Source organism: Lynx rufus, unplaced genomic scaffold, assembly GCF_022079265.1.
Source record: "Lynx rufus isolate CCGP_SWC_20201006 ecotype Redwood Valley unplaced genomic scaffold, mLynRuf1.p SCAF_3, whole genome shotgun sequence".
NCBI classification, from domain to species: domain Eukaryota; kingdom Metazoa; phylum Chordata; class Mammalia; order Carnivora; family Felidae; genus Lynx; species Lynx rufus.
Genome location: NW_025814845.1, coordinates 171238463 through 171265919, shown reverse-complemented (window position 1 = coordinate 171265919; position 27457 = coordinate 171238463). Strand labels below are relative to the sequence as shown.

General features: G+C 49.0%; 1 protein-coding gene across 2 annotated transcripts in view; it reads right to left on the bottom strand.

Annotated features, from left to right (window-relative positions):
• DPYSL2 (dihydropyrimidinase like 2) overlaps positions 1 to 27457 on the bottom strand; it is a 130061-nt gene that overhangs the window by 20711 nt on the left and 81893 nt on the right. For both annotated transcript variants that reach the window (XM_047091421.1, XM_047091422.1), the window contains exons 4-7: positions 7954 to 8118; positions 4972 to 5033; positions 4379 to 4459; positions 3781 to 3849 (exon numbers count right to left, since the gene is read on the bottom strand). In XM_047091421.1, coding sequence (XP_046947377.1) covers positions 3781 to 3849; positions 4379 to 4459; positions 4972 to 5033; positions 7954 to 8118 — 377 coding nt within the window. The remainder of the gene's footprint in view (positions 1 to 3780; positions 3850 to 4378; positions 4460 to 4971; positions 5034 to 7953; positions 8119 to 27457) is intronic.

The following is a 27457-nucleotide window of genomic DNA, read 5'->3' as shown; positions in this document are numbered from 1 at the left end:
CTTCTGTCCGACACCCACAGATGAACCCAAGGAACAGCGCGACCTCACAGGGCTCTGGGAACGGAGCAGGCTTGACTGGGAACGTCAAGCAACGGTCCTCAGCCCGTGGTAACACGTCCAAGGCCGCACACAGACTGGTACGGCCTTCCGCACGAGACGGGAGAGCTGCTCTAATAGATGAGTCTTTAAACCTGATGCTTCAATGAATAATATTTCAAAGACCCCGAGCGATTATTGCTAAATACCTGACCAGGTCAGACTACTGAGATCAAGGTATGCCTCACAGACATAGTGTGTGTTTAGAATGGGCAACTGAAGGACCACGTGAAACTGTAGAACGATGGATCTCAAAAAGCCTCTTGCTCCCTCTCAGATCCTGGAAGAAAGCTGTGGCTTCAACTCCTTGAGACAGAGGGCTGGGTCTGACTCCGAGTTTTGTATCCTCTGTGCCCCACCCCCAGTGTAGCTCCAGCGGGGCTACATTAGTTCCCAACACAGGGCCTGGTACACAGCCGCTGCCCCAACATGTTTACTGAACAAATGGATTCCTTTATGTTAATGGTGAAAGTGAGGCCGTTCTGTAACGAGCTGCTATTTTTTGCAAGAAATAGCTGCGCTCCTAACTGAATTATCTTAGCTAACCAAGTTTCTACAGGAGCGTGGCCAAGAGCTAAGGTTCTATAATTGCATTAACTGGTAATCTAATTTAATAAATGACGACAACTTCATTCACGTTTGCCCTTTCGGGCATCAACCATGTGAAGAGAGAGGTCTCAAAATTCAAAGGCAAACCAAATGGCTCTTGAAAAAGCTCATTAATCGTCCAAATGTTTTTAATTCCTGGAATAGCTGAGCCATTGGCCCTCCCTCTCCTTGACTCCAGTTTCAACAGAAGCGCCTCTGGCCCAGGGAGGCACAGAGGAGGGATGGCCTGAATCTCTGCGGTCACCTCAGAAGTCTACAATGTGAAGTGCAGAAAGGACACTTCTAGAATCTTCATGGCTTCCCAGGAGTGCCAATGACTACTCAATTTATTGGCTGAACACAAATCCTTCTGAAAGTGAACAGAGGCACTATTAATGAGTGCATGCGGGCAGCGGGCATGGCCTGTGACTGTCCTGGGTGAACTGGAATGTGAAATTGGACTAATTAGGGAATAAATGGAGCAAAAGTGCCAGTTCTACTGGGGGCCTACCCCTGCGGGACAGGCTTCCCAGGGCCCACTCTGGATTGGTTCATCCACCGTGAGGTGAGCTCTGGTCCCACCCCTGCTCCCGCAGACGCCGGGGGATGGCCGACACCTAACTACAGGGCCACCTCATTGAAAGAGAAGGCCACTTAGACCCCATCTCTCTGTGTTCCGCTCGGAACCATGGAAGGATCCACGTTTACCCTTCTGTGTGTACCTGTGCAGGCCCCTTACATGCAGGGAACTGATTTAAATTAATATTGACCTAAAATATTAGGAAAATAGTATTACAGCTTAAAATTTTAAGAAAATTGTCTCATTATAGAGCTCTGAAGGATTTGGGGGGGGGGGTCACCGAGACTTGATGATTCTTAAGACTGGGCACCCCAAGATCCAGAGAGGAAAGCCATTTATCTAGGGACATACAACAGCGTTGGCACTCACTGACCACAGTGTCGGTACACACAACAGAATCAGAATACACAACAGTGTCTGCACACAACACCCCCTCTGTGGCTCAGTCCCCCAACTGTCGGCCTGCCCCAGCGGCAGTTCCAGAAAGCCTAGCCAGAAAGCGCTCTTCTCTGGGGAAGCCTCTTGGTCACCATCACCCTCACCCGCATGTCCCCAACTTCCTTCCCAGATGCCAGCCTTTCGGCCCGGAGCCCCGGTCACATTCTACCCTGCCTGGTTACTTTCCATCTCTCTCTTCCTCTCCAGCTCATCCATAGTCCCCTTCTCATTCATCTCGCTGTCCCAACAGGGCCCAGTCATCATACATGTCGGGCACCATTGATGGACAGGTGATTTCTAGATTGCCGCATTCCCTACAGTTTCCCTCTCAGTCTTCTCAGCTGGAAAGGCGGGGGGTGGGGGGGGGTGGGGGGGGTGGAGACCCTGCTGGCAATCTCACGTGGTGGGCTGGAGAGAAGAACAGAGAGCAGCAGGAACATGATTTGTGCAGCTCAAGCCACGTTGACCACCATGATGCGGCGACAGATCACGAAACCGAGAAGGAATTACACGTTTGCATGTTATTAACCACTGCTTCATACGTACAGGGCGGTATCTCCCTACCTACACGGTCAAGCTCAAGTTCCTTCAGAACGGTTCCCTGTTTTCTTCTCTTTGTCGCCCACAGAGGGTTTAACATGACAGATCCCTGGTGCCAAAGTGAAAAAGCATCACCAGGAGCTGAGGGAGAAGGGGCCAGCTCGTGCCGGTGGCTCACGGGGCTGTCATAATGGTGCACTTGCTCAGGGGAAGCCCCCAACACTGAGGCTGACAGAGAGCAGGTGCCTCTGAATCAGCTGAGAAGCAGATGACCTTGGAAAGCAGAGAGAAGAGAAAGCCCCCCAAACAGCGGTTCGTGAGGCAAGAGGACCCTGCCCCGAAGCCAAGAGCTCCTCGAATGGGAGCACTCCAGACCTGCCAGCCCCCAGGGAAGGCTCCACGCTCCACTGCAGGGGACTCGGAGATTCTCCACGCAACAGCTGCTGGAGAGAAGTCTCTGGCGTCTAACCATGGAAAAACGGGTTTGATTCTTGTGGTCAAAATCACAACCAGAACAGCTCTCCCGTGATACCTTTTGCCTGCTCAGTAAACCCCAGGCTTGCTTCCTGTTTTCAAGTCTGCGGGGACGTGGGGATGCCGAGCAGAGAGGAGGAGGAAGGAAAGCAAGCCCCCAGGAAGGCTCTTCCGAGTTCAGCAGGAGCAGGGCTCTCAGAAGCAGCCTCGTGTAACAAGGGAAGCGGCGCCTGCTTTTCTCATCTCAGTGTGCCGCACACTCTTGCCTACCTGCACAGCCACAGCAGGGCGGGAGCGGCCCCCAACCGTCCCAGGGGATGGAGGGGAGAGCACACTTTCCCGGTAAGCCCAGCCCCAGGTATCACCACCCGGTTACAGGGGCCCACGGGCTTTATGGTGAGCTTGGGCTCCCACGTGTGCGTGCGTGCGTGTGTGTGTGCGTGCGTGTGTGTTATAGGTACACACTTGTGTACAAAACCAACCTCAGGTCCTCTGTCATCAGCCACTGAGACTGTCGCCCTCTCTCTCCCGTGAGCTCCTCCCAGAGTCACTGTCCACCAGCCCCAGAGGCAGCATGCAGCTAACACAGGGGCCAAAAGATGTCACCTTCAACCTCCCTCCCCCGTGTGCTGGCCCCAGCTCATCCCTTCGGCTCTTTAGCGTGCGTGGGAAGGCTGGATGGTCGTGGAAGGAGCTATACCCCATGGCCTGGAGAGGGACCAGACGATACTCAAGATGTAATAGGTTCCGTCCCTCCACTGAGGACAGGAAAGTGTCCTCAGGGCCACAGATGGTGTTGAAGGTGCCCCGGTGCATGTGTGTCTGCGGCTCTGTCCCTGTGTGTCTGTCCCTATGAGTCTCTGTGCGTCTATGGCGACGCCTCGGTCTGTGTGTCTGTCTCAGAGTCTGTGTCTCTGTCTCTGTCAGTCTGCGTGCGTTGTGTGTGTGCACACGCAGTAAAAATGCAGAACAAGGAAGTGTCAATCCTCAGTGTGCGGGACATTCCCAGTGCCTCCCCCTTCTCTTTCTTCTGCCTGTTTCTTCTGCTTTCCATAGATGTTCACCTCCTCAGGCCGGCTCAGCACGTGTCCCTCAGGGCCTGTGATGCCCAGATCCAGGATCCTCTGCTGCTCCTGCAAGGTTTAAAGCAAGCCAGGCCGTCAGGGAGAGCTGCACTTGAGATGCTCTGATCGCCAGAGACCTTTTACCCAAAAAGCTACTCGGGCGAGATGAGCACTCGGCTCTTATGCCAGGGCCTCGTGAAGAGAAGGGTTCAGTACCCTGTCCCCAGTCCTGCCTGAGCAGGTGTTCAGCTCTCCCCCGGGATGCTGAGAGCCCACGCGTGCCCGGCCCTGGGCCACAGTGTAAAATGTCTGTACGTGGAAGCCCATGTCGCCCACTCACAGGCGGCTGCCCTACGGCACGAGAGAACTGACTTCTCTGTGCAAAGGGAACAGGCCGTGCGTCCCGCGCAATGCAGAGAGGCACACGTCCCCGACATCCACGCTGCTGGTGAGGCTCTTAGCACCGTGCCCAGGGCGGTCACACCAGGTCACCCTGTTTCTTCTCCTTGCAGCTGAGCCACAGAAGTGGTTTCCCGCTCCCGAGCCCACCTCTCACCCTGCACGTCATGAAGAAACGATGAGGAAGAGGGCCTCATACCTCTGCAATGATGTCGCCGTTTTCTGCGTGGACTTGGGCGATCGCACCGATATCCCGGATCACGCTCAATACTTCATAGATCTGGAGGAGGGGAGGGGATCAGAGACAGGTACGTCCATCTACCTGCTCACAGGTACAGCCACTCCCCTGCCGGCCACAGGGGTCAGAAACGGCACCGGCGGCTGCTACTGTTAAGGCTGGCTCTGTGGACAGGCCCCCAGGGCAAGGCTTCCGGCCACACGTGGCCGAGCAGGCCCGCTCGGTAATCAACAGGGGCAGCATAACCTAAGGGACTCGGAGTAGGGGAGGGTCACGGATGACACCCGGCTCTCCGCCAGGTTTGCTCAGGTGGCTCTGAGTACATCTCTGGGCTACGCGGTCCCACAGAGGCAGGTCTGAGGCTGACTCCAGAGCCCTGGGGGCCAGTGCACTGGCTTCAGACCCTCCCTAAAGGTAAAGTTACATCAGGGAGTTCATCCACCAGCCATGTCCCATGAAGCCAAGGGACATACATACACCGGAGGCAGCTTCCAAGACAACGACATTGGCCCAAATGTACCAAATGCCTGTTCAGAAAAGGCAACTTTCCTTACCTGGGAATCAGTTAGCTGGAAGCGATCTTTGAAAGCCATGTACACCAGGAAGGAATTGACCCCTAGCGGACAGACAAAATAGAGAGGTGGACACAGGACTTTAATAAATAAACCAAATAATCTGGAAGCGACTAAGAAAAGTATAATACTATGCATATATGTATATATATAGAGAGAGAGAAGAAGGACGGGAGAGACAGAGACAGAGGTGGAGACAGAAATATAAAGAATTGGTAAAAGAGGGTGCAAAAGCTTTTAGCATCCTGACAGTTTTTCTCTAAGTTTAAAACTATACCAAACTTAGAAGTTGCCTGTACCTCTACGTGTATTCAAATGCACAGCAACGTTATTCACATTAGCCAAAGGGCAGAAGTGTCCGCTGACCGACGAATGGATACACGAAATGTCGTACAGTCATACAGCAGAACGTCACTCAGCCCAAAGCTGGAAGAATATCCTGTCACATGGATGAACCCTGAGGACATTACACTAAGGGAACTAGCCAGTCACTATAGGACAGATACGTAAGATTCCATTTACAAGTCAAATTTGTGGAGACAGGAAGTAGAATGGGGGGGGTGCCTGGGTGGCTCAGTCAGATGAGTGTCTGACTTCCGCTTAGGTCAAGATCTTGCAGTCCATGGGTTCAAGCCCCACGTCAGGCTCTGTGCTGACAGCTCGGAGCCTGGAGCCTGCTTCGGATTCTGTGTCTTCCTCTCTCTGCCCCTCCCCTGCTTGAGCTCTGTTTCTCTCTCTCTCTCAAAAATAAGCATTAAAAAAATGTTTTTTAATTAAAAAAAAGGAGAATGGCGATTGCCAGGGGTTGGGGGTAGGAGGGACTGGGGGGTTGGTGTTTAATGGGTACAGAGCTTCAGTGTGGAAAGATGACAAGTTCTGGGGATGGGTGGTGAAATGGTTGCACAACAATGTGAATGTACTTAATGTCATTGAATGTATATTTAAAAATGATTAAGATGGGGGCACCCGGGTGGCTCATTCAGTTAAGTGTCCGACTCTTGATCTTGGCTCAGGTCATGATCTCACAGTTCGTGAGTTCGAGCCCCACGTCAGGCTCTGTGCTGACAGCTCAGAGCCTGGAGCCCGCTTCAGATTCTGTGTCTCCCCCTCTCTCTGTCCCTCCCCTGCTCATGCTCTGTGCCTCCCTCTCTCTCAATAATAAATAAATGTTAAAAAAAATTTTTAATAAAATAAAAATAAATACAAAGTGAAAAAATAAAAACAAAAGTCGCCCCCAGCTGTTGTGACTTTGAGAAGAAAACGAAATCGAATATTCTGTGAAGATCTACAAGATCTAGATCTTTCCTCTGGTAAACAGACTTCCATCTAAGCTGATTTTTAAGAAACGTTCTTGGGGCGCCTGGGTTGCTCAGTCGGTTGGGCATCCGACTTCGGCTCAGGTCATGATCTCACAGTCCGTGAGTTCGAGCCCCGCGTCGGGCTCTGGGCTGACGGCTCAGAGCCTGGAGCCTGCTTCGGATTCTGTGTCTCCCTCTCGCTCTGACCCTCCCCTATTCATGCTCTGATTCTCTCTGTCTCAAAAATAAATAAACATCAAAAAAAAAAAAAAAAGAAAAAGAAACGTTCTTAAGTAAGAAAGGGTCCAATGAGCTGATGTTGCAATTCTCACCCTGGCATTTCAGAGTCCTTGCCTCCCAAGGCACCAGACCAAACATCCCTGCCTGACATCCATCACAATGGTAAACAACCGTACTGACAACCTTCTAGTCTTGGAGTTTAATTCAAGCCACCTGGGGGTGCTGGACGCTGCCCGGGCTCAGTGGCTCGGGACATCCCAACCCTTCTCTCTGGCCAGGCAACAGTTGCTATGGTGACACTCTCGCCTGATTTGGATTCGATTCAGTTTAAGTATGGAAAGCTAAAGCCTTTTTAAGACTCTGTATTCTCAAAAGCGAGAAAGGTCAAGGGCTACTTCTTTTCTTTTAGGTGGAACCTTTGTGCCAGAAAGAATCTTAGGATATCTAGTCCAATACCCCCATGTGATTTTTTTTTTTTTAACGGAGACTCATGAAATTTAAGTAATTCCCCAAGGTCATATGGCTAATGTGAGGAAGACACACTAAACCCAAGACTCCAGAGTTTCATTCTGGGCGTTTTCGGCCGTATTCACGGATATCTACCGTATCCGCACCTAGAGACTTCCTTCCTGCTATTTTACCCACAGCGGTACTCCTGAGCTTAGAAGTCTCAGAACCCGAAAGCAACAGGCGCTCCCCTGACAGTTAAGATCCCATGAAGCCAAGAGGTCACCCTAGGAGTCTAGTCTATAGCCAAGCTCAAGAAGACCCCAGAAGATGAAGTGACTTGGCATTAGCACCTGAACTCCCAAGGTCCCTGTGGACAGAAGGGTCCCAAAGGCACCCTGAGGTAGTCCAGATTCTTCCAGCCTGCCTGGGAATCCTCCAGGGCCCAACCCCTGGAATCCTACTCCCTGAAATAGTCCCCTGGCATGAAAAAGACCTTTCAGGTTGTCCCAGAGCCTCCTCACCCTCAAGTCTATCCTGATCCTCGTGGGTTTGCAGGAAGAGTCCCCCACTCGGCATCCTGGGCACCTCCTCCCCCCGCCCATGACAGTCCAGAATCCTCACTGGGACAGGCGTTCTTATCCTCTGAGGGCAAATCAGTCCCATGGCCTCAACTCTCCAACCTGGCTGGGCGCAGTTCCCTCAAGCCAGTAAACTGTGTGCAGTTGTCACACAGGAACCGGTCCCCCTGGTGAGGCTCCGTCCGGTTCTCCCGTCAATGAAAGCTTCCGTTGCCGCACTGGGTTTGGCTGCCTCCAGTGGGCACCAGCTGCGGCCCCACCGTCTCTCCTTGCAGGCATGGAGGAGAGGCACAGAAGGGGTCTACAAGCGCTATTCACAGAGCTCTCCTTCAGAGAGCTGTGCCGGCTCGTGTACCGAAATGGAAATATCCCCGGAGGTGCCGGTCAGCATAACCTACCGTGGTCCTTCACCAGGGCCTCTATCTCCTCCTGGATGCCCTTATGCCACTCCGTGATGTCCACGTGCAGAGAGTAGTCACAGCAGGACTTGCTGTCAGCCCACTCCCTCCACTGGTCAAAGGCTGCCAGCAGGCTTGTCCCGGGCTCGGGCACGACATGGTCAACTAGAAAAGAACAAACATTTGTCGTCATCAACAGAAGGCTCGAGGGCCACGGGTCAGCAGCAGTTTTCCCGTCTCAACCTTGAATAAGGCTTCTTGGGTCCACAACCGAGATGGTAATCTCTACAACCAGCTCCTAAGAATCCACTGAAACCAACGGACTCCCCGAGAGGGAGAAAGCAGAAAGCAGAAACCTTGGCATGGCACGATTACTCCCACGAAACCACGCATGGACTGCCCGGATCTGATTGCCCGGCTCAGAGTCCCTGAAAGCAGGTACCTCGGGACATCTCACGGACAATGAGTCCTTACGGACAATGGCAGTGTCAGATGGCCGGCCGGAGCTGCCAAACCTTTCCGTGTGGCGATAGCTGGCTGTGAGGCGCCCCCCACCAGACGGCAAGGAACTCGAAGATGCTGGACCCTCGCCACGCAGGCTGAGGCTTTCAAAGCTTCCCCAGTGTATCCGATCTCTCATCGGCGCTCATATTTCTGCAGCATAATACCACTTTGTAACGTAAGGGAGATCTTTTCGTCTTAAGAGTTCAAAGCATCTTTTAAAACAGTGGTTATTGTTATATAGTTATTGAGTTAGGCTGAGATGGAAGAAGGGGGGCTCTGGACTCCAGGTGAACTGAGTTTGTCTCCTGGCTCCACTACCTGCCAGCAACGCGCTCTTGGGGAAGCTACTCAATCGCCACTACCCTAAATTTCTGTGCTGGTTTAAAATGGGGATATTAACTGCTGCACACGTTTGTTGTCAGGATTAAAGGAAACAGCCTATCTATCGATCTTTTGTCATTCCCCTATTTAAATCTTCCAGCGGTCTCCCCTTAAGACAAAGATTAAAGTCCCCAACAAGGTCTGCAAGATTCTGCCCAGCCTGGCCCTTGCCCCCTCTAACAACATCACTCTGGATCAACTTCCCTTTGCACTCTGCTCTCCTCCAACCGCATGGGCTATCTTTCAGTTCCTGCTCCCTTCTGCCACAGGGCCTTTGCACAGGTAGTAATATCTCTAAGTCTCAGAGAGCTCTCGCCCAGTTACCTTGATGAAAAGAGGGTTACAGAACAATTATTACCCATCTTCTGCACAGAGACACTAAAATATGCACTGCAATGACTTGTCCAAGATCAAATCAAACTTACACAACAAAAAAAGACAAAACGCAGGACTCTTGACCCCTAAAGCAATGAATCATTCTTCTAAATAAAATATTAGGTTTCCTACAGCCAGGTAAGTAGTTCTCGGCTAAGAAAATGCCAGCCCAGGCAATGCCAGTGAGCTCATATTTCTGAAATGGATCAAATCTTGCAGACGCCGCTCAACCGTCATCAACTGAGCTTGGTTTTGTACGTCTCAAAAATGTGCACATCTGAGCTGAATTGTCTTTTGATGAAATGTCCTTTTTTTTTCATCAGTAGCCGTATATGTAATTAAGCGCCTAGCTGGTACTGTAATACGTATAGTGTTATCTAACGAAAGCAACGAGGGTGTCACACTTGGGATGCAAGTCAGTTCCGTCTGTAAAATGCTAACAGAAACCCTGGCAAAACAATTCCAATTTTCTTAAACTGTGCCCCACCCCGCACCCCGCAAAAAAGGAGGAGGAGGAAGAGGAGGAGGGGCAGGAGGAGGCAGAAGACAAGGAGGAGGAAAATAGAACTTTGTTGCAAATACAGTTTGGACAGAATCTCCCCAGTCACGCCCCCGGCTTCGTCGCTTGCCCCACCGCACCAGCCTGCGCAGGCAGCCGGAGAGATGGATCTTGTCAAATCTTTCCCCAGATCCTGCCACTCTGCCGGTTAATCCTTCGGTGGCTGTCCAGCACCTTAGAGCCAAAGTCAAGCTCCCCCCTTGGTCCTGTGGATCCAGTCTCATCTCTCCAACACTCTCTTGCCCCTCCCCCTGGCTCATCCCCGTCGGCCCCCTGCCATTACTTGAGCTGCCCAACTCTGCCCGACCTCCGGAACTTTCCACCAGCTGTCTTCTCTCTCTGGACACCCATTCTCTTGGCTCTTTGCTTGGGCATCCCTGCCTCCCCCTCACTGGCTGAATGTCACCATCCCAGCGTGACATCCTCATCTGCAGTATTTCTGCATCCATCCCCCCTAGTTTGCTATCTGACTCCCCCACGAGGATGTAAACTCCCTCGGAGGAGGGACTGAGTGCCTGGATCGAGGAAGTGCTCAACAAACATTTTCAATAAATGAATACATGTTCCCTTCCAGCTCGCATGCCTCCCTGCAAGACCAGGTCAAGCACCAAAGGAGGTGGTCTCCTGGGAACGTGACCAGATTTTCCGGCTCAGCCTCAAGCATATGTAAGGAGGTCTGGTGCTAAGCTACTCAAACCGGAGTGTGTTTAAGAACTCTCTTGAGAGCTTATTAAAACACAGGTTCCTGGACATCCCCAGAGTTTCAGATTCTGTAGGTCTGGGCTGGAACCTGAGAATTCGCATTTTCTTAAAGCTTATTTATTTTGAGAGAGAGAGAGTTGGGAAGGGGCAGAGAGAGAGAGGAAGAGAGAGAGAATCCCAAGCAGGCTCTGCACTGGAAGCGAGGAGCCTGATGTGGGGCTCGAACTCACGAACCATGAGATCCTGCATGACCTGAGCCTAAGTCAGACGCTTAACCGACTGAGCCACCTAGGCGCCCTGAGAATCTGGTTTTTAATCATGTCTCTTAGAGCTGCTGGGTCTGCCTTGGATCACTGAGTGCAAATCTTTTCCCATTTTCTTCTCCAAGCACCTGAACTCACTCATGCCCATCTTTACCCCGTTTTACTACACAACAGCATTGCCACTTACAAAAAAACATCAGGTTCCCTGGCTGGAATAATACCGTAGCCTCCCTCCATGTCCAAAAAACAGCTCCTAGGGTTACGAACTCTTGAAAACTCAGGATACAGACAAAGCTGAGAGCTCCAGGGAAATAAACATGTTTCCTCTAAAAACGAATGACACTCAGAAACGTGTCCATGGAAGGCCTCCTCATGTTTTCCCACGGTCCTTTCCCTAGGAGCTCTCTCCTAGGAAGAGCTGCCCCAGGGCACAGGGCAGAATGTCATCCTCACTTCCGGAGGGAGCAGAGATGACCCACTGGAAGACACAAGCCTGCAAAGGATTTGCCTGGAACTCTCAGGCCTTGTCCCCGGTGATTTCCCTAAGCTGTCCCTGCAAGAGCCTGCTGGCTTTTGCCTCGCAGCTGACTTTTTCCCCTTGTGTAAGACGTGAGGGAGAGCTCATCAACCCAGCCCTCCACCAGGAGGTGAAAAGAGAATGACCCTGGGATCCAAGAGCTCTGGGCTCCGTCCCAGTTCTGGTGGCACCTCTGCCCTGCTGTGTATACTCCACGGGAGCTCGATTTCTGCATATACAAAACATGGGCACGAAAGTACACGCCGTGCAGGGCTGCAGGAGAGTGAAGGAAGCATGGATGAAAGCACCTGGAAAAATGTCTGGCACGCACTGAGTTTTCACCCCCCAGGGACGAACACTCAGAAACACCCTGTGGTTTCCGTGGGAGGCCCATGAATCTGGTTTACGAGAGAGCCAAGAACATGCCCTGGGGCAGTGGCCTGAACTCAGAACTTACAACCAGCAGCCGGAAGTGCTCGCATCTGCAAGACACCAGCCGTTTCCAAAGGACGATTTTTACTTCGCTTAAAACCTAAGACCCGACATTTTTTTAGCAGCTTTACTGAAATGTGATTCACATACTGTGCAATTCACCCATGTAAGCCGTGCAACTCAGCGGTGGGCTAGTCACAGAGCTGTGCAACCATCACCAGCCTCGAATTGGAAAACCCCGTTCCCATCTGCCGCCCTTCCCCATTCCCAGCCCCAGGCAACCACTAATCTGCTTTGTGTCTCTGTAGATTGGCCCTTTTCGGACATTTCGTGTCAATGGAATCATACAGCATGTGGTCTTTTGGGTCTGGCTTCTTTCACTTAGCAGGTCTCCAAGGTTCATTCCTGGGGGGAGCATGTATCAATACTTCGTTGCTTTTTGCCTTGAGTGGTTTTGGTATCTTTACTGTTTTTAATTTAAATTTTTTTTTTTTTTTTTTTTTTTTTTTTAGAAAGAGCATGAGCAAGGGAGAGGAGCAGAGGGAGAAAGGGGAGGGGGGCAGGAGAGAACCTTAAGCAGGCTCCACGCTAAGTGTGGAGCCTGACATGGGGCTCGTTCCCACAATCCTGGGACCAGGGATTACGACCTGAGCTGAAAGTAAGAGGCAGTCAGTCAACTAACTAAGCCACCCAGGCACCCTGGTATCCCATTTATGTTTCCTGAATATTGGCAAGGTGTTATACAACACGGTAAAGGAGCTGGACCTTGAGATTCAAATACAGAACTCCTCTGGAGTTTGCAGTGTTTAAAAGACCCTATTTTATTTTTAGCTTCTTACTTTGAGGTAATTGTAGATTCACCTGGAATTGTAAGAGATCCTCAGAGCCTCCGCCCAGTGTCCTCCAGGGGTAACATCTTGTTTAACTTCAACACAACATGACAACCAGGAAGTCCACACTGACACAATCCAAGACCCCAAGTTTTCCAAAGGACAGCAGCTGGGGCTTCTGATCAGCTCCAGGGGGGCAGCATTATCGAAAACACACAGATATACCACCGCTGGCCCTGTTTAGGGAATTAAAGCGGCTGAGCAGGAACCACCCCCCAAAAGTCCGCAGGGGGTAAGCAGGTGGAGTGGAGAGAAGAGGGGGACCCCTGCTGGGGCCCCCTCGGGCTCCAGCCTCTCTGAAGCCTCACCCACAGTCGCACGGAGGCCCACCTCTAGACACCCCGCTTGGTCAGTACACACGGCACCCCGCACGCCAGCGGTATTTACTCTATCAGAATTGCCCATCTCCTGCCTCGCATTCCAGAATCATCCTGACTCATTCTCTAGTCCCTGCACTTAGCTGTATGTGCGTCTGCCTCTCCCTTTCTCATCCCAGATGAATCAGGGGACTTGAATTAAAAGCAAGCTGTCAGGGAGACGACGACACAAACCACTGCTGGCTCATCTCTGTGGCATCGAGCTGGCATCTACTCAGCAAAATGCCGGGCGACCTATTCAGCAGAGAATGCCTTTTGTTGGTGGAGAGATGAGAGCCTTTGGGAGCCCCCGGGCGTGCCAGCTAGGAGAATACGGTTTTATTCTTGGGGGAAAAAAAAAAAAAGCAGAAAGGGAAGAGAAAGCACCTGTCCCTGGGAGCGTAAGGGGTGCCCAGAGGAGAGGTAGTGGAGGAAAGACCAGGGTCAGACGCCCGAGTGCCTGGCCCGCTCTGCCCCTTACTCATCGGTGTGGCTTTCTTCACGACACTCCTCTTCTCTGGGCTTCAGGTCCCTCCTCTATGGAGCCCATACTAGTACGTAACGCCCAGGGGTTCCAGGGAGGTGTAAGCGAGCTGCCATGGGAACTCCCGGGATGAATGCCTGCTACAGACCCGCGCCCAATAAACACCAGCAGGAAGACAGTTACATGCTCCTCTATAAGGAAAACTACCACACGTAAACCCCTGGTGAAGTATTTGTGAAGTATGTCCGTGCCTCTAATGCACATGCGGACAGGGCTCCCTACTTGCCTGCACAAATACACTGCTTCTCCGACAGTGCAAAGAAGCATTCTCCTACGGGCTGAACTACCTAGAAGGTCTGTGCCTGATTTTCTTATCTACAAGCTGGTGATGATAACACAGCTGGAGTGCTCAGTAAGATGGGGTTCGTAAAACAACAAAGTGCTCTTCCAATACGAGCACCGTCATTCACTTCCTCTTCCCTGCGTCCCCCAAAGCAGCCAGCAGGAGGTCCGGCATACAAAAGACTCTCAATAGGCACAGGAGAGACCAAACATCATACGCTCCTCTGGCAAGAAAGGCCTTGGCCAACTCAGTACTGGAGCACTGAGAAACCTCTTCCTCTGAGGGGCCCAGCCGTGCAATCTGAGAATCCCCAGCATTCCCTGGAAAAGTCCTAGGCACACACAGCTCTCCTGTCGTCTGCCAGAAAGACTCACTATGGCTGGTTTTTAAATCCCAGCCTTCCTGAATGCCAGGCAAGGGGACCCGCCAAAGTGACTACCTTTAATGTAAGTATAATCCACATACTTCAGAATGGGAGTATTAGTAGGAGTGCCTGGGTGGCTCAGTTGGTTAAGCGTCTGACTCTTAATTTCAGCTCAGGTCACGACCATGGTTCGTCAGTTCAAGCCCTACATCGGGCTCTACACTGACAGCAAGGAGCCTGCTTGGGATTCTCTCTCCCTCTCTCTCTGCCCCCTTCCCCGCTCATGCTCTCTCGTGCACTCCCTCTCTCTCAAAATAAATAAATAAGCTTAAAAACATGGGAGTAATAGTAAAAATAATTAACACTTATCAGACACTTCCTATGTCTGGCACGATTTCATCCATCTTTCGTGGTTTACCTCGTTGAATCCTTACATCAGCCCCCTTAAGGTCGGAGCCAGTGGTGGCCCCAGTTTTCAGTTGGAGAAGCAGAGAATAGTGGGGTTACGTGACTTGTTCATGTTACTTAAATCGCAGAGATGTACACAGAAGGTCTGCAACATTCAGACCATCTGTGCTTCGGCCAAGCAAGGCCCTGGGAAGAACTCTGGAAGGTGGTCCATAATGTGGTCTTAGCCGGTACAACTGTTGGCTGGCAGAGGTGACCCCAGGACGTTTGACTCCAGAGCCCCTACTCTTAACTGCCTCTGCTCAAGAGTGGACAGGGAGGTGTGGATCTCTGAGAAGTAAAATGCAGTCTTAGCCCTTTAATATTTTATAACTACAGCATGTAGTTCACTAATTCAATTAACAGAAAACTGCATCATCAGCCTGACATGTGCAGGAATATAAACTCATGCCCCTCACTGCCTGAACCTGGAGGCACCTGAAGAATTCCCTTATATCTCTCTTGGCCAAACTCTCTTTCGTGAAATCTTGCTTTTAAAACAAAGCAAATATATTCACATAAACCAAGCTCAGCCATGATTAATTGTTCGGCATCCAGCGACCACTGCTAGAATCATTAAGCCAGAGGCCGGAGGGAATAAGGGCTGAAGCAAGATCCAGTAAAAAATATTTATAAAACAAGCAAACAAGCTCTTACGTGATCTGATGATCGGCCAGCTTCAGAGGGAACAGAGATAGAGGATACAGACCATACCCTTAAAATGGTTAAAGTCTAGTTTGGAAGAAAAAATACATTGCAGGGTACACGGAGGAAATGACCTTGCTCGATCCTCCTGCCTACTACACATTCCCACCCTTGCCTTCCCACCAAGCTCTCGAAAGAGCGGAATGCTGTTGATGCCCCACGCTGTCACCTCCCATTCGCTTCTGGACCACAGCACCCTCAGCTCCACTGAGCCGACATCCCCCGAGCGAGCTCTCAATTCCTCTCATCCCCTGGGGACCACCACTGCCTTCCACGACCTTGGGGCGTGACTGTCCGCAGCGGCCTGCTGCCCCGTGCCCGCCCCAGCTTCCGGACAGCGCTCCGCGTGTCTGCTGCTGCTTCTCTGAATAGTCGTCCCCTGGTTCCTCTTTTGCCCCAGCATTTTCAATGCTGGTGTCCCCGGGAGCTCTGTCCTACTTCATTAAATTCCACTCACATTTCTGACATTTATTCAAAAGGTCCTGAGCCGGGCATCTGAACAGCAGACCCTTCTCCAGCTGGCCTGCACAGGGCCTCTGATTTCTTGCTCTTGTCTCTTTTCCTCTCTCATTCCCCCCAGCCGTGTCCTCTCTTTCCTCCCCCACCCACACCCCACCCCCATCTCCTTCCTCCTCCTTCCTCCGCTTCCTGCAGTCGTCCTGGGGCTCAATATTCGGCGGGAGATGGATGTGGGGATTGGGACTCTGTTCACTCTCAGGCAAATCCCGGGATAAGCAACTGGGAGCAGCAGCTTGTGGTCTACAAGCTACAGCACCTGTCAGGGTTCCTTCTGCCACATGAAGGAAGCAGCGGGTGGGTACCAGGAGCCTCCCACACCTGCAGTCCACGCCTCCTGCCCACAGATTTCCCTTCCTGTGGCCTATGCCCACCAGAATGAGACAGCCATTCCTTCCAGGCTGCCGGCAGATCACCCTGGGAGCCCAGGAGTCTGAGCTGGAGTCTGAGGGTGGGAAAGGAGAGGCGGGGAGCGAGGCACAGAAGGCCCAGCTTCCACACCCAGCGTTGTGCCTGAAGACGGTCCTGGGAAGACATCCTTAGCTTTCTTCCACTTTCCCCCTTTAACGCAGGCATAACCAGAGCTCCCCATGTTAGAGAAATATATCCACCCCTCTGGAAGTATTCTTCCAAGGGAATGGGACAATGGAACCATGGTATAACTTCGTATCACCGTCTGCATCATTCGATAGCAGTAATACAACCTCACATGGGCACAGCTTCCCAGCAATTTACAAGGTGCTACCACAAGCCTTATCTCACTTGATGCTTACAGTAGAGAGGCAGACACGTTCACGATGCTGGCGTCACAGATGGGGGGCTGTGGCCAGGAGGCTTGCCTGCAGTCATGCAGACACAAACTCACAGAGCTGGGGTCCAAACCCACTTTGTTTTACAGCCTTTACAGCCTTGACTAACCACCACCTTCTTGGTGTTTCTACGAACACCACTCACCTCAACTCTTCAAACCTAGGCTTTTTTTTAGTATCGAAAACACAGGCAGGTTCACTTAAGTGCGCAGCTAATGACCTAAACCTAGTGGACACAGAAGGAAATGGCCAATGTGAGCCGGTGACAGTCAATTTGGGATGTCAGATAAAAAGCTTGTCAAAATGTCAGCACCTCATAAAACCCCTTTCTGTGAGGCTTGGGGTAGCCTGCAAATGGCCTAGCATGCACATGGTATGCGAGATCAAAGGCCAGGCTAATGAAATCTGTGTGTGGGGACGAAGGGTCATTTATAATCTGTAAAACCTTTAAGAGTGGCAAACCACATGGGGCGCCTGGGTGGCTCAGTTGGTTAAGCGTCCAACTTCGGCTCGGGTCATGATCTCACAGTTCGTGAGTTCGAGCCCAGCGTTGGGCTCTGTGCTGACAGCTCGGAGCCTGGAGCTGTCTTCGGATTCTGTCTCTCCCTCTCTCTCTGCCCCTCCCCCACTCATGCTGTCTCTCTGTCTTAAAAATAAATAAAACATTAAAAAAAAAAAAAGTGGCAAATTACACAATGAGCAGAAATTGTCTCCCTGACTTAGAAAGAGCAGACAGGGAGTGACTGGGAGAGCCTGAGAGCCCATCGGTAGGCAGTATGGGGTCAACCTTCCCCGGAAAGGCCCATCAGAGTAGACCAGTGGCCTTGGGGAGGGAGAGAACAGTCCCACCAAACAGGCTTTACTTCAAAATCAGCCTCTGCAGTCATACTTGGTAGTATGCTCTCAATTCACTCAGAAAGGATGCCCCTGGGGCACCTGGGTATCTCAGTCGGTTAAGTGTCGACTCTTGATTTTGGCTCAGGTCATGATCTCACGGTTCATGAGTTCGAGCCCCACATCGGGCTCTGCTCTGGTGGTATGGAGCCTGCTTGGAATTTTCTCTCCCTCTTTCTCTCTCTCTCTGCCCCTACCCTACTTGCTCTTTCTCTCTCTCTCCGTCTCAAAATAAATAAATAAACTTTAAAAAAAAGGAGAGAAAGGATGGCCCTAAGCTTTGTAGTGCCTACACAGAAGGTTCCATCAAACCCTGAATGGTGAGAACAAATCTGCAGAAACACTGCTTAGCCACCAGGAATGCACAAAGAACTTGGATTGCTGGTGCACAAGGATGCTTCCAAATGCCCGTGAGCCTGTCTTGTTGATATAGGCAAGTCCGGCAGATTCGACATGAGGAGATCTTATTGGCTCAAATTAGGTTCAGATCCAGGACGCTTAGAAATTGTTCTGTCTTCTTACCAATGAGGAATCTGAGTCCCAGGGAAGCGTCAAGAGTTGCAAAAAGATACAGGAGATGTAGCAGTACCAGAATTAATCCTAGGTCTGAATGCAAAAGCTTAATGTTTCCTTTCCTTTTTTGTATATATAAAAGGAGAAAATACTACCTATAATCCCACCATCCTAACAGTGACCATGAGTCTTTTTCTGTGTCATCTTCTAGACCTGTCTTGTGCATATATTTTATATGGGGATAATCACAGCGCACACTCACTTTTTTCTTAATACCGTTAATACCACATTGTCTCACAGTCTTCATGGTTCAATTTTTATAAGCACTACTTGGTAGGGGAGGAGGGAAATCTGCTATAACTTTCTTAACCATTCCCCCGTGTTGAACCTACAGACTGCTTCCAGTCTTCCTCTATTACATAATGTTCTCGTGAACACATTCTCGCAAATACCTTTCTGCCTCTTCTAAGTGCTTGTCACTGGAGAGGGTCCTAGAGCTGGGATGAACGATGGTTCTTCATACAGATGACCAGGTTGCATTCCAAAAGTGTCACCAGTTCACGCTGCCACTAGCAACCCATCGAGATGTCCCCCCAGCCAATGCTGGTATTTTCATTTTATTTGCTTACTATGTAAGGGGGATGAGAAACAAAGCTCTTTTCACTATACTAAGCCGTCTCTCTGTTTCAGATAAATGGCCACCTTCCAAGACCCAAATAGGGAACTGAGTAATACACGAGAGACCAGAACAACCAGCTGTACAAAGAAGTTACTGACAATTTAACAAGAACATGATTAAATGGCCACGTCCACCATCTTAGCTCTGGTGCCCCCCAACCCTCCTTCCAGCTTTGTCATGTGAGCCTAAGATGACTCCCACTAAGGCTGTCTTGCTAAGCATCTGAGATGGAGACAGGAGATGGGAGGCAGAGCTGGAGACAGCCCAGGCCCCCAGACCCCAGGGGCACAGAGAGAAGTCATGCTTTGTCTCCACGTATGTTTGCCGAAAGACAGACCCTGAACAGGAAGCTCCATCCCCAAAGCACGATGATGAAATCGTGGCCCAGGGAGAAGGCAGGGAGAGCCAAAGGTGAAAATCCCAGCCAAATTCATTAGAATGCAAAGCTTCAAACTTCAGATCCATGGAGGATGTCTCCAAGAGATGTTGAAATCATTGGCTAAGAGTGGGAGAGGGTTCTGTTTCTTGTAATTAGACAGGCATTCTGAGTCTGAAGAAAGGCCAAGGGTATGGCACCCCCTATCCCTGCACCAGCGGGAGAACCACAGGGTTGGCTTCAGGCTAGCGTTTTGATCCTGGAATTCCTCAGAGCATGGTGAAGTCCAGGGGAGTGACTCCTCCCTACACGGTTTCACAGGCCCTGCGGCTCGCAGGCTCTCAAATGCCCCGCTCAGACAACTGGCCCTCGGCACCAGCATCTGAAAAGCGGGGCTCTCGCTCATGAAGGAAATGTTAGGGAACCAGGAAATGCAGTGTTGGGTGCAAGTGGTCTCTGATGCTGTTAAGCGTCCAGGCCGAATGTGCTGGAAACACGGTGTGATGGAAACCCACAGGCAGTGCACTGCTGAGGTACAGAGCTCACTTGTCTGGGGTTGAATCTCCGGCCCCGCCACTGACTAGTCCTAGGACCTCAGGCAAGTTATTTAACCGCCCCTCCCGAGTGCCTCCGTTTCCCCATCTGCAAAATAAGAACAGCAACAGTGACTACTTCCTAGGATAGGGGTAGAAGCGTGAACTCTGAGCTGGCACCCCAACTCTACCATCCACTGACTATATAACCTTAGCAACCTTCCTCTTCTCTGGGCCTCAGTTTTCTTACTCGGAAGGAGATAATAACAGCACCCGCTCACAAGGCTGTTACGAAATGGTATTTGTAAAGGGGCTTATAACAGAGCTTGGCACAGTAGGTCTTACATAAGCATTTGTTAAATTAAAAGCAAAATAGGATTGTCTTGAGGATAAAAGCCTGCTTGACCCAATTCCTGGCACGAAGTCAGTCTTCCTTCCATGTTCAATTTTACTTAGAGGTATCACAAAAGGGGGTCAGGGCTTGGGGCACCCTAGGGGCACAGAATCCAAGGGCATTCTTCAGTGCCCCGTGTGGGCCAGGGGCCAGGGGCCAGGGGAAGGGCTCGGTGGGGTCGGCTCAGGTAGAAAACCCACTGAGGAGTAACAGGTTATGAGAACAGACAGGATAAAGGCGTCATTGAGAGGAGGCCCGAGGCTCCCGGGGTCACAAGAAAGAACAGCCCAGAACTTTAAGTCTTTTGCATAAAACTAAATAAGACCAAGATAAGCAAAACAAATCTGTCCTGTTTACACAGCAAGCAGGCACTGGTTGTAAAATGCAAGACAGTAAATGCCAGCACAGGAGGAATCAGAGACCCTCTTTCAACCAACATAAATATAGACTTTTCACCTCCCAGGGAACCTCTACCCAATCAGAACAGAGATCACAAACTGATCATCATTATGAGCGTTCCCCTAATTCCCATCACAAGCAAAGAAACCTGAGCCTATCCTGGAAACGTCACTTCAGTTAAATCTCCCCGCAGGCTTTTTAAAACATTGAAACAATTTATATAGTCAAAATCCCCCAGGGATACGGGCACCACAGGCTGGGATCCAGGCTCTGGTTCTCCCATGTCAACTTCTGGGGAGGAGAGGACCTAGCAGGTGAGCTTTGTAAGGGCTGGTAGCCAAGGCAGCCCGAAGGTCTGCAGATTTCCTGAGCAGACCCCTTCCATCAGCCCCGTTTTCCAGACACTATAGCCTGGGCACCAGCCGGATGACCCAAGAGGGTGTGCGTGCGCATGCATGTGTGAGTGTGTGCATAGGCATGTGCGTGCGTGTGCATCTGCACGCCGGTGCGCGTGTGACAGGGACAGAGGGGCTGGAGGGGAGTTCCCTCCACCTCCCGGGGCCTTCAGGCTGCTTTAAGGAAATGGAGACGTCCCTGTTTTCACCACAAAGTCTGCCATCAAGTCAAACCCAGACTACGAACAAATTACAGAAAGAATGCAGGAAAGTAAGGAGCAACAGGGACCCTAGGGGCCAGGGAACGACAACCTCAAGGGTGTCCGTGTGGGTCCTGGTCGGACTCTGCTCCGAGGAGCTCCACCTCGAAAGAGGGGCGGCAGCTGGCTGCGACAGACCCAGATGAGGTGGCTGGGGAAACATGTGAGTAATGACACTTCCTCTGTTTGTCTCAGCTTTTGGTTGCCCGGGGCTACCGGACCACAGATTCAGTGCTGGCTTGCCAAAAATAAGAGATTACAGGGCTGTGTGGAACATCGCAAAAACATAAAAGCCCCACTGCAAGGCTTTCACGTGCAGAGTGGGTTTGTCTCCGTTTTCCTTCCTGCTGGTCCCCTGTTGGGAAGGGAATCCAACTATAAACTCAAGGACCTGCAGCTTCCTTATTATGGCCCAACAGAAACCCGTGTACTCGCGTACATAATGGGTAGAACTATGTCAAATGCTACAGCCAAAGACCCAAGGTCAAGGACAACAACGGAAAAAACAAGAAGCAAATTAAAGAAACAGGGTCATGTTTACATTCCTATTCAAGTAGGTAATCAAACAAACCCCATGATCTGATTACAATCACCTTTCTGAGGAAATATGGCCCAAAATAAAAGATGTCATGCTCACAACTACTGTATTTCAGGACATCGTTTATGGGCACACGCCAAATAATATAATAAAGACAACAAGAGGACCTAGTTCAGATAAGAAGTGACGTGTGCTCGGGACTCTAATTAGCTGACGAGCAACTAATCCACCTTGTACAAAGCTGCTGCAACAAGAGTCTCACTGTGCCTGAAAAAGAACATACCGGCTATTGGATGGCAGCTCAACCTAGAAGCAAAAGCATGGGGAGCCTGGTGTCTATTCTGTTTATTCCAGTTTTGCACAACTGTCTTCCTTGCATCCCCTCCAAAGAAAGTTGGGCAGGGAAGGAAGAGTTGGTGATGTCATATGTTGACTGGGACCTATCTAGAGCCAACATAATTGACGGGTGTTTTCCTCCTAGGAACCTGGACTGAATTCAAAAACACAGCATAACATCTCTGGAGTCTGAACCATGGTCATTGTATCATCATGTGCTCCCCATCTCGGGCGGAGAGCTAACGGTTCAATGGGTCTTTTTCCCCTAGTTGATTAATAAGACTCTGAATAACAGCCAATGTATCTGGACAATGAGGTTTAAGCCCGATAAGGGACCCAGCTGTTCAGGGAGCCTGTCATTAAACCCTATCACCGTGTGGGTAGTTGAAAGTTCACAAACGCCAGCCTGCACCACGGTACATAAAATCCAAACACTTCCTCACATTATGTTCTCTTCCTCCCCAAGAACGACAGGGGTGAGAGATAATAACCCAGATGCAAAGGAGCGTTCCAAGGAAACTTTTCTTTTTATAAAATTCCTTTAAGTGCAAAAGTACTTAAATGCCAAAAACCTGGAAAACAAGAAAGAATTTAGGAAAAACCCAAAATTTTCTGTTGTTCCATCATCCAAAGAAAATACGTGTCTGATGTATGTCTACCCAATCTTTTTTCCTACCCACGTACACACCCACTTACGTATTCTTTACAAAAGTAGTATCCTAACTCTACAGTATATAAGTTATATTTTAATAAAGCTCTTTTAAAAAAGAAGCTCTTTTTAGAAAGTATCAAATCGGGATATAGGGATCACGGTCTACTTTTCTTCTATCAATATGCTGTGAGCATGTTCGTATCCGTAGATATTTTCCACAATAGTTTTTAATGACTACGTAACTACTTTTTCCTTGAGATGGCTATCATTTACTTAGCCAACTATGTATTTCGCTCATTTAGGTTGTTTTTCATCTTTTCTCATCAAACATAATGTTACAGTGAACACCCGTAGAGCAAAACAATGCATACTGATAATTCAGACTCAAGGGGTATGAATATCTCTTGCTTATAAATTTGCAAGGCCCTCGTTAGATACGGTCTCACTCCCCTCCAGAAAGGCCAGATCAGTGGAAGCACCTAGCAGGCACTTAGGAGTGCCATTTCACCACAACCTAGTTAACAAGGTATTACTTCCTTTCACTATTTGAAAATTCAGTAGACAAAAATTAGCTCAATGTTATTTTAATTGGTATTCTGTATTACTCATTCAAGTTGAATATTTTCCCTTAAGTTTTATGGTAGAATTATTTCTTCGTTTGTGCATACCATGTTCATACCCTTTATTTTTTCTATTAGTGTTCATCTTTTTATTGAAATGTTAACTTTTCATATTCTATTTTACTTCTTTCTCTTTTTTTTATTTAAGTAGGCTCCATGACCCCTCTGGAGTCCAATGCCTGAGATCAAGACCTGAGCTGAGGTCAAGAGTCAGACGCTTAACCACCTGAGCCACTCAGGCACCCTTAAGATTCCACACTTTAAATGCATCAACCCTTTCTCGTATTTTTCAAATCTAATTTCCTACTTCTGGTGTTTCTTTTGACTGTTTTACTCTGATGATGTCTTTCATTTCTATGTTGTCACGTGTCTCTGTCTTTTCTGATTCTACCTCTATCTAAAGCATAGGACTCTTCATCTATATTTTCTTCTGGTTCTCTCTTGACTTTGTTGCTTAAATTTAACTTGAACCATCTGAAAGGTATTTGGATAGAGGATGTGAATAAGGAGTTTACTTTTCTCTATTTTTCAAGTTAACTATGCCAGCATAATACTATGACTGTGCCATCATTTCACCATGAGCTTGAAATGTTCCTTTTTTCACACAAATACCTATAGATTGTCTACTTTACCTTACTGACATTGATGTCTCTTCTAGAATAGTGCCATATCACTTTAATTATGACATGTGTATAGCTTTTTAAATATCCCATTAAGTATGGCTTCCTGCCCTTCTTCATTATGTGCTTTTAAAATATGTTCTTGGCTTTTAGGGTTTGTTGATTCTTTAACCCAAACTTCAGAATCATCCAGTCAAGTGTCAAAAAGCCAAAATACTCTTTGAGGTTTTGGTTGGAATCACACTGAATTTATAGATTAATCTCTAAAGAGTATGTTCCTTTACAGAATTGGGTCTTTCTATGCATCAACATAGCATTTTTTTTTAAGTCTTTTCTCAAGTCCCATATATAAGAATGTATTCTTGTAATCCCGTTATTTTATATTTTGTACAGCTATTGTGAATGGGATTCTTAAATTATATTTTCCAGTTGGTTACGTCTGGCATATGAGAAAGCTGTTACTTTTGAATACATATTTTTATTTTTTCACTTTATTAATTTATTTTGAGAGAGACAGGACGCGCTTGTGTGCACACAGGCACAAGCGGGAGGAAGAGACAAACAGAGAATCCTAGGCAGGCTCCACACAGTCAGCACAGAGCTCGGTGCGGGGCTCAATCCCACAAACCCAACAAACTGTGAGATCATGACCTGAGCCAAAACCAAGAGTCGGATGCTTAACCAACTAAGCCACCTAGGTACCCCTTGAATACATAATTTTAAACTGGTCATGTTAATAAGCTTTCTTCTTAGACCCGATATTTTCTTCAGTTAATTCCTTTGAATATTTAAGACCACCTAACAAATAACAATCATTTTATTTTTCCTTTCCAATATTTTGACTGCTCATTTTTCTTGTCTTATTACATTGGCTAGGACTTCCAGAACAACATTATATAATAGAGATAGTAACTGGAATTCTGGCCTCTTACTCAGCAGGGAGGGAAACACTGAAGTATGTGCTGGGCAGGCACTAGTGCTCCTGCCCAAGTTCCATGGCCCAGAGACCTGAGGCAAAATGAAACTTCAAAGCAAAGAGAAGAGAGCAGTTTCTACACACTTTCCCCAACCGGACAAAAATGCCTTTGAGAAACACAGAAGATCCTGGATTCTAAAACAGACCGAATGAAGACAATGCCAATATCTCCTACGGTAAATGCAAGACTGGACAGGGAGGGGATTAGAATGGAGATGGTCAGATGTCAGACTTTTCCTGGGTCCTGCAGTGAAGCAGTGTCAAAGCACAGTGGCCACGGAGCCCAAGGAGCAGCCAGCAGCTGATTTCCTAGGTCTGGGCTTCCTCTGACTCTCTCCAGAGAAGAGAGATGTGTTCTCTCACACATTCATTCACCTCTATCCCCAACTAGGCCCATTTCTCACCCCCCACCCCCAAGAAGCCTTCCAAGACCATCTGGAAGCTGTCCACTTGCCCTTCAGAGCTGGCAGAGTACTCCTCTGGCTTTCACCTCCTCCCTGGCATAATTTCCAAGACACAATGACACCGCACTATCCACATCTGGCCATCTGACTCCTCACTCAAACTCCATACAATTGCCCCCAAAGACCTCCATTCAGTTAAAACAAACTGCTCTCAGGGAAGAGTGTTACAGAATCTCACTCAGTGCCTGCCTCTTCCTACCCCCATACATTAGCGAGGATCTCCGTCCCCTGGTCCTCAAGCAGAAGGCATTCTTGAAACGTGAACTTAAAGGAGAGAGGCTAGCAACCACAGTCAGGTATTCTAGTAACAGTAAGAAGTAAGGGAGGCCAGGAAGGGAGGAGGCAGGGAAATGATGAAATGGAGACAAACACTCCCAACAGCTAGAGACCATTTGTGGGAGTTTTTAAAAGCCCAACACTTTTGCAAGCAGCACAATGCTCTAACACAGATTCAAAACAATAACCTGGGGGGGGGGGGGAACTAACCTTGAGGCATTAAGAGTTTAAATTATGTTCCATTCCCTTCACTTAGAAGGAAACAGGCACTATCCCTGAAGAGGTTTTTTGTTGTTGTTGTTGTTTTTTAATACACGAGAACAACAAAGAATATTTTCTTTTATTTTCTCCTACTTTACTATTACTTCTTAAGTAAGCTCTATGCCCAACGCGGGGCTCAAACTCATCACCCCAAGATCAAGATTCACATGCTCTACCGACCTGAGCTAGCCAGGTGACTTTGAAGAGGTATTTTTCATCAAAATAGTTAAAAGTGCTTCTGTTTTAAAGGGTGAATTTTTCAGGAGGGTGGAAGGGGCCTTTCAGAAAGGATGGAATTAACATTTATCATGTGCCAAACACATGCTCGGTAGTTTATATAATCTATCAAATATAAGCCGTACCGAAACCTTGAAACATCAGAAAACTGTGGCTAAAAATTACCATATGATTCAGCAATTCCACTTCTGGGTGTATATCCCAAAGGATTAAAAGCAAGGACTGGAACAGATACTTGTTCAGAGAAGACTGCTCACAATAGCCAAAGAGGCGGTGACAATCCAAGTGTCCATCAACAGATGAGTGGATTTCAAAATATGGAATATCCATACAATGGAGTATCATTCAACCATTAAGAGGAAGGAAACTCTGACATATCCAGCAACATGGATGGACCTTGAAGACATTATGCTGACTTCAATAAGCCAGTCACAAAAAGGCAAACATGTACGATCAACAATTCATAGTCAAGTTCATAGAGTCAGAAAGTAGCACAGTGGTTGTCAGGGGCTGTGGGGAAGAGGACCAGGGAGTTAGTATTTACCAGGTATAGAGTCTCTGGGCTGCACACTTAAAAATGGCCAAAATGGGGCGCCTGGGTGGCGCAGTCGGTTAAGCGTCCGACTTCAGCCAGGTCACGATCTCGCGGTCCGGGAGTTCGAGCCCCGCGTCAGGCTCTGGGCTGATGGCTCAGAGCCTGGAGCCTGTTTCCGATTCTGTGTCTCCCTCTCTCTCTGCCCCTCCCCCATTCATGCTCTGTCTCTCTCTGTCCCAAAAATAAATAAACTTAAAAAAAAAAAAAAAATGGCCAAAATGGGAGCGCCTGAGTGGCTCCGTCAGTTGAGTGTCCAACTCTCGGTTTCGGCTCAGGTCACTATCCCAGGATCGTGGGATCGAGCCCTGCTGAGCGTGGATCCTGCTTGGGATTCTCTCTCTCCCCCTCTGCCCCTCACTCACCCCCCTCTCTCTCCCTCTCTCTCTCTATGTGAAATAAAATTTGTTAAAAATGGTCAAAATGGGGGCGCCTGGGTGGCTTAGTCGGCTGAACGTCCGGCTTCAGCTCAGGTCATGATCTCATGGTTCGTGAGTTCGAGCCCCGCGTCGGGCTCTGTGCTGACAGCTCAGAGCCTGGAACCTGCTTCAGATTCGGTGTCTCCCTCTTTCTCTGCCTCTCCCCTGCTCACACTGTCTCGCTCTCTCAAAAATAAATAAACGTTAAAAAAAAAGGTTTTTTTAAATGGTCAAAATGGTAAACCTTAAGCTACGTATGTCTTAGGGAAATTTAAAAGAATAAATTAAAAAAGAAGGAAGAAAGGCTAGAGAAAGAAAACTGTGGCTCAGGGACGTAAAAAGTACTTGCTCAGCTGGTATGCAGTGAAGGCAGAACTCAAACACCAGGTGGCCAAACCCAGAGTCCATCCCTGCATCACACCT